The 14,537-nt window shown below is 47.2% G+C and overlaps 1 protein-coding gene across 3 annotated transcripts in view; it reads left to right on the top strand.

The window, feature by feature from the left end:
• The window catches only part of CTIF (cap binding complex dependent translation initiation factor), a 147,439-nt gene that overhangs the window by 49,033 nt on the left and 83,869 nt on the right, over positions 1–14,537 (top strand). For all 3 annotated transcript variants that reach the window (XM_063179582.1, XM_063179581.1, XM_063179580.1), the window contains one exon: positions 214–289. In XM_063179582.1, coding sequence (XP_063035652.1) covers positions 214–289 — 76 coding nt within the window. The remainder of the gene's footprint in view (positions 1–213; positions 290–14,537) is intronic.

The raw sequence follows: 14,537 nt of genomic DNA, 5'->3' as shown, positions 1-14,537 counted from the left end.
GGACTGAGCAAAGCATTTAATTTTGTATTAACAGCTTTACGCCTGCATGGGAGTGTTTTGGAGGCACAGCACACTTGCTCCAGAGAGAGCCTCTTTGTTTCCATGAGAGGCCTTTGCAGCAACAACTGATATTCCCCTTGTGCTGTAATAGAAAATTAACTGTGTCTCCAATGAGTTTTCACGTGCTTTTGTTTTGTTTTCCTCTTGCCACAGGCTTGGAAAGGGGAAGTACGAGGATGGTGACAGCATCAACCTGAACGACATAGAGAAAGTCCTTCCAGTGTGGCAGGTAGGTGATGAGGACACCTGCCCCTGTCGTGGTGGGGACCAGCAGCAGAGCCTTCCCTGCCTTTTGTTCCCTTAGGAAACCTCCTCAGGAGTGGGAGAGCTGCTGGGCTGTGGCCCCTTAGGGGTTGGGATGGAGATTTGTGCCTGTGGTTTCAGGTGTTGGCGCTGGGCAAGGGCAGTTAGCACGCAGATTTTGTTGGGAGGTCATAACACTGAGGGCAGTATATACCTATGTATGTATAAATGTGGATGAACACAGGGCTCATATGTTGAAGAAAAGGATATTCTGTAAAGCATCAACCCCTCCTGACAGCTCCAAAATAAATTGCTGCCAGGAAGCCAGCAGTGCCTGTGTGCTGACCCAGGTATTGCCCCTTTAGGCAGTGCCCATGTTTACATGCAGTGATAATCCATGTGTGTGTTCTCTCCAGCCTGTTCTTTCCCCAGATCTCTCTTTGCAGTTTTGGCAGTTCTGGTTAAATGACCTCTGAAGCATGGATGTTGTGGAATAGCAGGATGAGACCCTGCAGTTCAGAAGAGAGGTTGAAAAAGTCAATTTGTCAGCATCATATAGTCTTCCATTTTACAGAGCCCTAGTCCTCAAAGGAGCTGAGTTCCCTAAGTTAGGCAAGTTTCAGAGGATGCTCAGCATGTTTTTGCTGAAACCTCTTTGCCTCTAGAGGCAAGGATGAAAACATCTCATGTGCTGTGTTAGTGTTACCCTTTTCAGTGCTGAGCCAAGAGCTCACCAAGTGTGGAATTTTGAATTAATTAGAAATGAGACCTCTGAGTAGGTTTAGATGGTGTGATTTTTTTTTTTTTTTTAATATTTTACATAGGCAGGAAGGCTGAGTTTGGCTCGCATCTTCATTGCATGGTTCAGAAGGTCACAAGACCTCTAGTTACAAGACTTTTTAAGGATTTATTAACTAATAAACAATAAACTGCCAACAAGGATATTTATGTTTTTGACCTAACCCTTAAATATTTTGTCTTATGGACCTATGCTGCAGTGTGAGCTTTCTTAGCCAATCATGTTGTGATACACAAACCTATAGCACTGCATTCTAAACTCCTTGTTCACCTCTGTAACCACTTTTATTTTTCCTATGTCTTAAACTCTAAAGCTCTAAACTTTCTTCTACTTAGCTTAGCCTGTGTCTGCCTTAAACAATAAATCTACATTCTCGTTTTTAGTACTTGAGTTTGGGAGCCTTTTCCAAAGTCTCAAATCAAATCTTGTGTTTAATTCTAAGCTTTGGTTTACAGCCCCAAAGTTCTGAGAATTCCTTGCATTTCAGATTCCAGCAGCCAGGCTTCTTGCTCCCACATCATGTGAGGAAGAGCTTTGCTCATCCTGCAGACCATGTGACAATCTGCCTTACTGTTTCTTTTGGGTGAACTATTTGGCACTGAGTGCATGAAGGAGTGGAGAAGGGCAGCTGACTTTGGCAGGGAGGAGCACTGCCTGCAGCTGCTTCCTGCTCAGTCTCTTCCATGTTTGGTATGTCTGGACTTTAGGTCACAGGGAAAAAACATCAGGTTCAGCTGATACAAACCCCATTAATTCTGCAAAATAAGGTTAGTTTCCCTGGGGGATAATTGGAAATGAAGAATCAAACCATCTTTGGTGCGAGGAGCTGATTACCTTCAAGAGGGTTTTAATCAACAACTGTTAAATAAGCTAGGTCCTCCTGGTCTGGCTATCATTTCATCATGTCCTAAGAGTACATTGAATATAATGAATTCACTCCAATATATACATTAATATCTGGCTTAATTATTGGTGTGACATCTCAAAGCTGGAAGATCTAGTGGGAATGCTGGATGTGATGTTTTGTTCGCGCCTCAGGCAGACTCGTGCCGTGCTGCACTGATTTGCAGACATGCTTACCTTGGCATGTGCAGGCAGCCATATGTGTCTGTGGGAGCTAGGACCCAGGTGGCTCTGGGTGAGGGTTGATCTTGTTCAACATGGACAAGTGAAATACTTGCAGACAGCTGGCTTAATCCTGACATATCATTGTTAACTGGATTTGAATGCAGCCGTGCAATGCTGACAGTGATTTTACTGCTCCGGATCCCTTGTTTTAAATGGCTCTGTGGAGCAGTGGAGGGGGGGGCATAAGGGAAGATGTTCCTTTGTGTGAGCCTCTGAAAGGAAAATCCTTCACCCCGTGGGGTTGTTGCATTCATGGGTGTGGCATCCTGAGGAAGAGGCTTTTCAGGTTGGTGATACATAAACTCCTGTTCTGGGTTTGAGAGCTCATGGGCTGCTTGCAGCAGGCAAGCACAGATGGAGGGGCCAATCTGAGCATCCTGCAGCTCCACTGGGGTAGTCTGAGCATCCTCCAGTGTGACTGAACCAGTCCAAGCGCCCTCCAGCACAACTGGGGTGGTCCAAGCATCCTCCAGCACAATTCAGATGGAAGTGTTTAGCTGCTGGGTGTTCTTCAGCAGCCATGGAAAGGTTAAAAGCACCATGTTTGAGAGAGATAGGGAGCCTTGCTTACAGGCTGCTTGGAGATTTGCGTGCCTTTGGTGTTAAAGTGTGATAGACATAGGACATGAATCTGGAACTAATCTCCAGTGTACATCCAGGTCTGTATGGGTGTCTACAGAGACATGCAGAGATGTCCCTAATTAAGCAGAATATTGTGGTTGTCTGGGGGTTGAGCAGACTATTCTGGATATCTAGGTGTTAATATCCCCCTATTCATGAGTTTTTCTGCTGAAAACTATCAATAGTATTTTAACAAAATATTGCAGGGAAAGCCTATGACTATTTGGTAATTAAAAGATGGAAAAATAAACAAAGCAAAATAGGCGACCTTTCCCCAGATCCTCTTCTTTTGTTTGGAATTCGTGCATCCCAGTCCTCAGGGATGCTCTCACAGCATGGTGTGCTCTGCCATCTCGTGGACATGCACAGGCTTCACAACTCCTTCTCCACAACTCGTAATTTGGAGCTTTCTCTTGGCCCATCCTTTCAAAATTCATCTGAGGTGCTTGTTTTTACTGGTGAACAGGTTTTTATTTTTGAAAGCTTCATGACCAGGAGCTCGTGAGGTCATTGCCTTGGCTCAGCTCATGAGCCGTTACCTTCTCATCCTTCCTTACTCATAGGAGTCTGCAGTAGGATTTGGGCACTAATTCACCAAAATGCTGCCAAAAATTACTCTTTTGAAGGTAAGTGTTCTCCATTCATAAGACCTGCTTTTTACTGCACACCAGGGAGCATCTGCAGCATAGGGAGGTGCAGCTCAGATGCAGAAAGAGTCTTTATCATCCTCTCCATTTCCACATCAGCTGTTTTGTTGGAGGAGACCACATAACCACCTTGGCGTCATGAAGACGTCACAGGGAGGGCTGACTCAATGCCTTTTGCTTTTGCTCCCTTTGGCAGGCACTTGGGAAGTTGTTCAGGCTTGGATGTGTCACATGCAAGTGCTCTGGTCCCAGATTTAGTCTTCAGAGTCCTTGGCAAGCAAGCCCTTGGCAAAATGTACATTTACCAGAGAAAATAACCCAAGAGTTCATGTTCCACAAGATCATAGGATCATGGAATGGCTTGGGTTGGAAGGGAACTTAAGGCTCATCCCATGGGCAGGGACACCTTCTACTCTCCCAGGTTGATCCAAGCCCTGTCCAGCCTGGCCTTGGACACTTCCAGGGATCCAGGGGCAGTCACAGCTTTTCTGAGCAAGATCCACCCTGCTCCTTCCTGTGGAACTGCTGCAACTCACAAAGGACACCGGAGGCTGCACGTCACAGGGCTGTGCTGTAAATGCTGCTAGACACAAGCAGAGAGTTTTGGGATGTGTCCCAAGTGGTTTCTGGACTTGTGTACTGCAGAGTTTGGCTTTCAATTTGCTGAACTCGTGCCTTTGGGATGGGCTTGTCCTCCTTTGAATGTGGGAATGTGCCTTCACTGCCCAACTGCTCCTTGTCTTGTGTTTTAGGAGGGGGAAATGTGGCACTTCTGAAAGGCATACTGGGCTTTATTGTTGTAATGGGATAAACTTGGAAGATGGCATTGATATCATTTGGTTTGGCATCTTACTGCCTTCAGCTCATCTCCTTCTGTTTCCTTACTGATTCTTGACCCTTTTTGTCATATGCTTGCAGTTACAATAAACTGCTTGTTTCTCTTCTGGCTGCAGTCGTCATCCAGCTTCCTTGTTGGAAGAGAAACAAGGGAGAAGCTCCTTAGGAGAAAGGCAGACTCCAAGTTGTTCACATTCCTCTTAGCACTGCTGCGTTCCTGATTTTGTCCAAACGGGATTAGAAGCACCAGGATTCCTGATCCGGTTTGTAGTTCAGCCGATAGGCACTTAGGCAAACAGATTTGTTATTTAAACTCTTCCTTTTCACACATGCCTGTGTTTGAAAGCAAAAGCAAGCAAGCTGCAGGTTCTTCCTTTAGCCTTGATGTTGTGCTGCTTTTCTCCTGGTGCTGGAAAACCACCTGAATTGAGGGACCCACAGGCATCTTTGCCCATTTTCCTTGGGACCTCTTTTCACGGACAAGTATTTTCAAGTCAGACCTTACAGTTCATGTGAGTAAAGGTGGGACCTGTGCATGGGCTGGTCACTTGGGGTTCCTGCTCCAGGTGAGACATGGACACGCTGGGACATGGATTGTTGCACCTCAGTGTAGGGCTCTAGGAAGGGCTGAATGATTCCCATCTGAGGTACTCATGTTCCTTCCCTGTCAGCTCTGTAGGGTGCAGAGATAGACCAGTTCTCATGTGGGTTTGGTCAGATATGGAAAGTTCCTAAAGAGAGATAAGCCAACCCAGGTGTCCAGGGGGAGAGGATAGGTTATGGGCAAGCAATCCCTTTGCTGTTGCTCTGCAGGCAAGGAGGGGAGATTGGTGTCTAGCACTGGTGTGAGGGCTTGTTCCTGGACTCTGCAGATCCCTGATCCTTCCAGGGAGGTGGTAGCAGGAGAACAGGTCTCTTTAGTGCCCTCAGACAGGTCTTTGATGGTGTGGTGTTGTTCACTATCACCATATGGAGCTGTCTCACCACCTCCTCTCTTGCCTGCTCCTTCTACACTGCAAGGCTTGGCAGTTCTCATTTACCCAGCATGTTAGGCAACCCAGGTTGCTCCTCTTTCACAGCTCATGGCAGTGTGGCCCTTTCCTAACAGGCTGCTCTGTGCTGGTGGATCTGGTAGGGGCTGATCCCTCTGCCTGGCATCCCCTCCCACTGGGAGTGGCCTGGTCCATGTGGAGTGTGCCCCTTGTGCTCTGTGTCCCTGCTGTCACTCACAGGGTCTAACCCTCATGTCCTTTATGTGTCCCCCACGTATGAAAACGTGGGGGTGCCTCCCTAGGAGCCCCAACATGGGGGATTACTTCTCCTGGCCCCCACGTCCTGCTGGAATCTGCCCAGTGTGTGGACACAGCGCGGCCTTCAGAGAAGGTTTCTTGCCTGACAAGCCCATGTCTCAAGGGTCTTTCCAATACTGTAACAGCTAAAGCCACTGTGGAAAGTCCCTGTCAAAGAGCCAAGACTTACTTGAGTACAGGTCACAATGTATTGGGAGTCAGAGCTCTGCTCCTGAGTAGAAAGCTTTTGATTTGCCTTGGCTTCCAGCAAGACACAGCCTTTCTGTTGTCCTTTTTTGGTTGCATTTAACCCAGCTGACAGTGACCATCACGTGGGGCAGAGAAGGCAAACTGCTGTGGTCACCTGTAGCCCCTCCAGCATCACTCCCATGCCAGAGTTAAGGCCACTATTGCCAAGGAAGGCAGACAAGGCCATGGAGATCTCCAGAGCACTGCAGACGTCCTGGAGCAAGGCCGTGCATGTCCCATGCAGGTCATCACCTCCCTGGTTCCCATGGGCCTGAGCTCTGTTGGCAGAGCACAGTCCCTATGATCCCTGAAGGTTATAAACCCTGAAGGTTTTATCACACTTGCAGGAAGGGGTAGGTCTTCTAGTGGGTTTTTCAGATTATGGTGGTCTTTCATACCACAGAATCAGAGAAACATTGAAGTTGGAAAAGACCCATGAGATCACTGAGTCCAACCATTCCCCCAGCACTACCAAGGCCACCACTGGCCCATGTTCTCAAGAGCAACATCCACATGGCATTTAAATCCCTCCAGGGATTGGGAATAGAAATTCCACTACTGCCCTGGACAGCCTGTGCCAAGGTCTGACAGCCCTTTCCGTTAAGAAATTTTTCCTAATATCCAATTTCCTAATACCATAGCCTTATTTTGAATAAGCCCGATAACCTTTACTACTACTACTACTACTACTACTACTACTACTACTACTACTACTATTATTATTATTATTATTATTATTATTATTATTATTATTATTATTATTATTATTATTATTATTTCCATCATTATCATTATTAAAATTGTTATTGTTGTTGTTATTTTTATCATTATTGTTATTGTTATTATCATTATTATGGCTCAGAGCAAGTTCCTGATTGTGGAAAATGATACAGGCTCTCTCTTCTCAGGGCTGGTGTTGCTCTTCTGGCTGTCAGGCAGATGTTGCAGTGCTGACTCACAATTCCTGACAGGTTCTTCCCACCCTGGTGGGCACAGAGATCCTGCTCTGTAGTGGCTCCTGGTGCTGCTGCTGGTCAGCTGCTCAGAATTAGGGCCAGGCTGCTGTGCTTGCCAGGGTAGGAGGCATTGGGATGTTCTCACACCCCTGCTGGATTGGCTGGTCAGGGGTTTGGGTCAGGGATGAGCAGGGAGGGAAGGTGGGAGGGACAAGGGTGGTTAATGCAGCAGCTCTGGAGTTTGGCGGTGTTTGGTGGCCGCGGGGACAGACAGGGCTGTGGCAGAGGGGAGCCTTGCAGCACTAGAGGGCACTGCGGCCTCGCTGCTTGGCCCTGCAACGCTGCTCTGGGCAGGGCAAATGAGGCTTTTCCAAAGGCTTTTTGCAAGCAGAAACCCCACTCTGCAGTGTCTCTCACCCTCCTGTGCCAGGGCACGCTGCTCTTCATCCAGATGTATCCACCTCGGGCTCAGAGTGCATTTCCAGCCTGGGGAAACCTGCAGGTGTTTCTCTGCACCTGGGGCTGAATTTGGGTGAGCTGCATTTTGGATCTGAGCAGAATGAGGTCAAAACCAAAGGGGTGTGTGACCCTCTCAGCTGCTAAAGCCCTGCGGGGAGCTGGTTCCTAGAGGTTAAACATGTCTCATCTGATGACTCCCTGGAAATCCCACCTTTGCCCACACAATCCTCAACTCCGTGTATCTCCCATGGGATGCTCCGGCAGGGCTCAGTCTGGCATGGTGCTCCTTGCACCAGAGCAGTTCCAGATGTGCTGAGGGGTTCCCCCTTTCTCTGGAGGTGCTGCTGCCCTGTCAGGGGTGGGATGTTCTCCTGAACATCCACATTTCCACCTGTCCCTGTCCCCCACCTACCTTGTTGTACCCACCCCAAGTTAAGGACATGCCAGCCTCAGAAGGAGGGAGATGGGCACCATGGGTTGCCCAATGCATGACTGACTCTATTCCTTGGACCCCAGTTTGCCAGCCACTGGTTTGTACCACAAAATAAGATTAATAATGGGATGTGGGTGGCTTTGCTGCTTTTCCTCAGGCTGAGATGACAGAGGGATGGACACAAAGAGATGTTGGGACTAGGACGTTGGGTTTACCAATTGGAAGTGCTAGGTTTTGGGTTCATGACCAGGGACCACAAAGTAGGAGTATGAGAGAGCTGTTCCTGGGAGGATGATGAAGAAAGATGCTCTGTTTTACTTTTAAGGAGTCCAGAAGTTTTAGTCCTGAGAACTGCAGCTTTCTGGGGAATTAACTGGTTTGGGCAAAGGGAGTTGTGCTGGGGTATAAATAACAGCTCAATAGGCATTCCATGCTCAAAAATGTCACCAGATTATGCTCTGGCTTAAACACACCAGGGAGCTACTTGGACTTTTCCCAGCTTTACAGCTGACTTCCCTTTCAGAAAGGTTTGCTTTTATGCAGCTCTATAATATCCAAAGCAAACCTGTTTTGGTTTTTCCCAGTCATTTCTATAGACTCCAAAACACACCCCTTAAATCCTGCCTGAATTTTAACTTCTCAATAATGTTACATTTTCTTCTCCCTTTTTTTCTCAGGGGATTCATTAGAAAACTGAGAGGGTTTTTGCTGCACTCCCTTGAATTTGCTGAATGTTTTCCTGCAACGTGGAAGTAATGTGGAGGAATGATTAAAGTTTTTAAACATTATTTAAAGTAGCTAAGAAAAAAAAAAATCCAGATTCCTAAAGATCCCAAGTAAAAACTCAATGTTGTTGCCTTGGTCAAGCAGCTATTTCTGCTGGCTTGGCTATTTCCACATCCTAATCCCCTTCCCTGCTCTCTGTAAAAGACATGAATTTTTAATAAAATGAAGGGAAGGAAGGAATTTTCTCTCTCTCTCAAAAAAAAGTAAGCATACCAGAGGACCAGAGAAGGGAGACGTGCATACATCCCCGTTGTCAGAGGGACCTGGAGAGCCTAGAAACACCTCGCTCTCTAAAAATCCTGCTAATGGGGGATGTCCTGGTCCCTGGTCCGACAAAATAGGAGTTTAATGTTTCCTGTCACATTTATAAATTTCTTTTTAACCAGAAGATGCTCCCCCACCCTTTTCTGCTGCCTTTCCTCTGATGTTGTGGGAATAGAAAGCAATACAATAAATGAGACCAGAAGTTCTTAAAATGCGAATTTCCTGCCCGGAGGCAGCAGGTAAGTGAATCCCATTCAGCTTGGAGGGATGTATATATAGCTATGGGTGTAAATATAGGTATTTAGTGGTAGGGTAAGTGTTTATTGCAACGCAGGGTGGTTTGGTCACAGATTGTCATTTAAGTGGGAAATTTATTGCTGCACACGACGCCTGGATGTCTCTTCCACGGGGAAAATAAAGACTGTTTATGAAGGGATTAAATGGTGTCCTCACTGTGGTAGCAGACCAAGCTCTGTAACCCAGAGGTCCTTTTAGTCCCACATTTGTATTGTCCCTCATCTTATTATTTTAGAAGTACTTTTGGTGGTCGGTTTTTTTCAAGGTCATGAAATGGTTTGGGTTGGAAAGGACCTTAAAGATTGTATTGTTCCAATTCCTCTGCCTTGGGCAGGGACAACTTCCACTAGACCAGTTTCCTCAGAGACCCATCCAGCTTGGCCTTGGGACACTTCCAGGGATACTCCATTAAATTCCCTGCTGGCTCTGGAAATGGCTCAAATGTATACATGCTGGCATGGTCATTGAAAGAAAACTCTCTGGCCTCCTCAAAGTGCCTTTGCTGGATGGTGGCCTTGATTGATTTCATTTGGCCTAACAGGAATAGCGAATGAAATGTGGTCTCCACGCCTTTGACCGCACAACACTGCCCCTGTGTCCATGTCTCCCAGGGCTATTCCTCTTTATCCTTCTCCTGTTCCTCCTGTTGTGGAGAAACTCCTCATTGTTAGCTTGCTTTCTTTTTCATTCTTCTTTTTTTTTTTTTTTTTTAATTTTTTTAGTAATTCTTGTAATGTATGAGCAGAGAAACCACTGGAGAATGATAAAGCTTCATTTCTTCCTGCTTTTGTGACCCACTTCATTATTTTGTTTCTTATTGTATATTCTTCTGAGGTGCCCTCTCCAAACGGAAAGAAAATATGTGAGGTTATAGGAGCTGTTTGTTTCCTTTGGCTGGGAAAAATAAGACTTTGGCTGGACAAAATAAGCAGGTATCACAGAAGATATGGATTGCTTCTGCTGGTTAGTTCTGGGGAAGGGACTGCTGATATTTGCTCCATCGTGCATCTGTGAGCAATGACATTTCCTAAAGCATTTGGGCTATGTGTGTGCCTTCAGCTGGCCAGCCTTCCCCTTGGTGCTCCGCACAAATAAAATGTAAAAATACATATTCCTTAAGTTTAGGTTGCTGCACATTTTCTAGATGAGAATGAGAATATTTGGGGTCAGTAGTTACATGTACGTGGTTTGGAGGAGCAGCAGGAGAGATGAGGTACCTGTCTTGTTGTTCCATAATTGTTCCACAGCAATAATCCAGACCAAAGGCAGTTTTTAAGATTCAAGTGTGAAACACAGATTTGTCCTTGTAGTTCAAAGAAAAACATGAGTTCAGGATGATACCCAGGTTTCCAGCCTGATGGCACCATCCCACCACTGCTGCTGGACTCCCTGGGCACACCACAGAATGACAACAGTGGCTGCTCTACTCCAGCCATCGGGCCTGTCGTTAATGGAAGTTTGGTTTTCCAAGATTTTCTTCTTGTTTGGGTTGTTCCCATCCCTCTTGCCCATGGAGCTTGTTCAGCCCTGCATCCAGGATCTCCCAGCTGCTTGGCAGGAGGGTATTGTAGGGGAGAGTTAGTTGTTCTCTCTCGTAATGAGCAACAGGACAGGAGGAAACAGCCTCAAGTTGCACCAAGGGAGGTTTAGTTGGATATTAGAGAAAAAAATTCTTAATGGAAAGGGTTGTTAAACAAGGAAATGGGTTCACCAGTGCAGTGGTAGAGTTCCTGTCCCTGGAGGGATTTAAAAGCCATGTGGATGTGGCATCTGGAGACATGGATTAGTGGTGGGCTGGATGATGCTGGGGGAATGGTGGGGCTAGGTGATCTTAGAGAGGTCTTTACCAACCTAAATGGTTCTATAATTGTATGAGGCTGTCTCTGGTGTAGACAGTGCTGGGAGACATCAGGGATGAAGAAGCTTCAGGATTGCCTGTAGTTGTAACAAGCAACTCAGCCTGAAGGGTATGGAGAACATGGAGACTAGGCAGGTGGCTGTGGATGGCAGCTCCTAGGTGCAACCAGCGTGCTGAAAGATCATCTCCTTGCATGCAGATCTTGATCTGGAAGCTCGGGGGTGTGATTTGATACCCGTATTGTTGTGATAAGGTTTCCAGTGGTGCTTTATTTTGCTGTCAGAGCAAAGCCAGCCCCGTGTCGCTCAGTGCTTCGGGAGGCGGCGCAGTCCCCGCGCTCCCTGAGCCGGCCGTGTCCCGGCACAACAGGTCTGATAAGCACCCTGATAAGCACCAAGGCACGGAGTCAGGCTCACACCGAAATGGTGTTTCAGCCAGAAAGAGAAAAGGGGGTAAAAAAGGTACCCTGACCATCAGTATGTGAGTGGACACTTCGTGTCGTGCGATCACAATACCGGTTTTCTATTTTATTTTTTTTATGATTGGCTTAACAATTAAAAGGCTACACTGCGCTTTGGTTTTTCCAGTCTGCTGCATCGTGTGACCCCGGTGACTCCGAGCTAAGCCTCGTTATATAATGGCGGGGTGTTTTTTTGGAAAACCTCCATTTAATCCTTTCAGAGCAGAATTTGCTGTTTTTGTTTTCTTTCATATCGTCGTCTTGTTTCCCCCCTCCGCCTACCCCTTCCCTGGCGGGCGCACGCTGGAGGCGTCAGTCTGGGAGCAGGATCCTTTCTTCCCTTTTTTCTTTCTTTTTTTTTTTTTTTCAAATCTGCAGAGAAAGAAAAAAAAAAAAAAGGTTTATTTTCGTTTGCTTGGGTTACAGCGCCTTTCCCCACCGTCGGGGGGAAGGACTACGTGATGTGCAGCAGGTATTTTGTGAATGGAGCACAACCCTGTGACTCCCCGTCGCTTGACCGAAGGGGGAGGCAGGGGAAGGAGAAAGAAAAAAAAAAATAATAAAAAACACCACCCAGTGACTCCATCTGACTCGTTTTGGCTGGAAAACTTTTTCAGCGCTGTGGTTCTTAAGCCAGGAGGAAGCTTTCTTCTGGCCCAAGAACAATAAAGGGGTCAGCAGCCTGATCCTCCCTCCTACACCCTCTTCCTTCCATTGTGAGGGGTCTGTGCAAATATCCCAGGCTGTTTCTGCTGGGGCCTGAGGGACCTGAGCCACACATGTGACATTAAAGAGAAACTCCGCGAACTCAGTAATCCTGCAAAAAGGAAAAAAAAAGAAGAAAGAGAAAACAAAATGAAATCTCAGAGGAGATCTATTTCTGGTGCAGTGTTACGCCTGGAGAAGTTACCAATGGGTGTTTCTCATGGTGGGGGGAAATCCGTCCCCTTACCCTGCCTAGGTGCTCCTTCCATGCCACAGCAGCATCTTCCCCACTTGCTCAACATGTGGCCCAATCCACACCCAGGGAAGGTGAGCCCTCACGTCCCACCAGCCCTGCACCTCCTCCATTTCTTGGCTTCTCCAAGAGGGGGAATTTCTGCTGCTCCCATAGTGCAGGTGCAAGGCCTGTGTGCTGCAGGTGTGTAGTCTCCAGCAAGGATGGGTTTGAATGAGGCCCAGCTGTTTGACATGTTACAATTGTTCCAGAGATTCACCACCACCTGGCAGCACTCAGTTTTTCAAGCCAGCACTTTCAAAGATTTTCTCCTCAGATGTATATAAAAAAACATGAAGGTCTGAACCAGCAATCCCTAGGGTAGAAAGTCTTCAGGGGGTGCTGTGGGGCCACACCAATGTGCCCACCAGTCCTGTCTGTCATGAAGGGACGTCCTGCATCTCTCCAGGAAGGAGGTCATGCACTGGTCAGAGGGCTGCTAAGGTTTCTGTGATATTTCTTTTGATTCCAAAGCAGTCACAAAACTTGCTGCCCATGCTGGCTTCTGCCACCATGAATAGTGATTGTCTTTTCAGGTAATATCTGCCAGACTAGATGGTATCTCCTCCCAAAGGAGAAGGTGGGACCTGTGGCCTTCTAAGAGAAGTTGAGTTCAATGCAGGAAGCCACATCATACACTGAAAACCTGATGCATTTGCCAGAGGGAGAGTGTATCATGCTCATCAAGTTGTAGGAACCCACCTTTTTTTTTTTTTTTTTTTTTCTTGACACAATTAACCATGTAGCAGCATGCTTGACCTGGCCTGGCCGTGTCCCAGGGCTTGGCACCGCGTGGATGGATGGCGGTGGCGATCTCGCCGCAAGGCAGTTCCTGCCGTTTTTATCTCCTCGCCGTGTGGATAACACTGCGCTGGCCATGGCCAGGATTTCCTCGCGCTGCAGAGCTTTCCTGAGGCTCAGCCCTGCGAGCGGCGGAGGAAGCAGCCCCTGCGAGATTGCTCCTGGCCGCTGAGAATGCCGTGGCCGACTTCAAACGTACGTGCGACCTGACATGATCCGAGCAGCGCCGCCGCGGCTCCTCCGTCCCCTCGCGGGTGGAAACTCCTCTTCTCCTGCGAGAGCTGAAGCCAGACCAAACATGGTTATGAAAGCCTGTCAGAGGTGGGGGAGAGTTGTCCCATGTCTTGCCTGGAATTCTGAGGGAATGGCGAGAGCACTCACGGCCAGGGTGGAATTCAGGGCCTCGCCCCCACCCCTCTCGCAGTTGGGGCTACATGTGCTACACAGTTTCCTTTAGCTGAAAGGAAAACCATTTGTAGCTCCATTTTTAAGTGCTTAGGCAAACAGATTTGTTATTTAAACTCTTCTATTTTTTCACAAATGCCCACTTTTGAAGGTAAAAGCAAGAAAGGTGCAGGTTCTTCTTGCAGCCTTTTCTCCTTGGGCTGAAGCAGCTCTCTGATCTCTGCACACAGAGTCTAGCTCCAGGATTTAGGTGGTGCTTCCAAGTATAAGTGATCATTACATTGGCTTTGTTGACCTTAGTGGAGGGCAGGTGAAGTGTGGCAGAATTCCAAGATACAGCTCTGTTGCTTATATTCCAGAGAACCAATGCCCAGCTGCTCGTGGCCAGTGAGGCCACAAAATTAAAGTGGCTCCAAGGGTTGCAAGTGTACCTAAGGCTGGGAACCTGCTAAGTTAGAGGTGGAGTTCTGGGACTACTTGATCATCCTGACATTCCTGTCTGAAGGAGAAGAAAACTGCCTTGTTTGGCTTCTACTTGCTGCATCTTTTCCTGACGTGGTTTGCATACAAGGCAGAACATGAATTTATTCTGCAAGTCCTCAAATTCTGAGAGTTGTTGGTTCAGGAAGGACAAGGCTGTAGTGCAGCAGCTGGTGGCTGTGCTCTTCTGGGAGATCTAAGGTAATATTTCTGACATTAGGTTGTATTAAAACACAAAGTGTTTCTACAGAAGTCTTTGTGCATATGAAAATGAATGATTTAGTAGTCACCTAGAGTGATTTGCAGTTGGATGGAGGAATCCAGGCATCTTTCCCAGGCATCTTGCTTATCCAAAGGCACTTGGTTATTTGGTGCCTTGGCTATGTTTAGCACAGGTAAATCAGAAGTTAAAGTCCTGGTGGGAAGGACTGACTGTTCAGGAGCAGAGAGTAATGCAGCAGAGCATGG

The sequence above is a fragment of the Melospiza melodia genome, chromosome Z, assembly GCF_035770615.1.
Source record: "Melospiza melodia melodia isolate bMelMel2 chromosome Z, bMelMel2.pri, whole genome shotgun sequence".
NCBI lineage: Eukaryota > Metazoa > Chordata > Aves > Passeriformes > Passerellidae > Melospiza > Melospiza melodia.
Note: the sequence above shows the minus strand (reverse complement) of the source record. Positions and strands in the feature narration are given on the sequence as shown.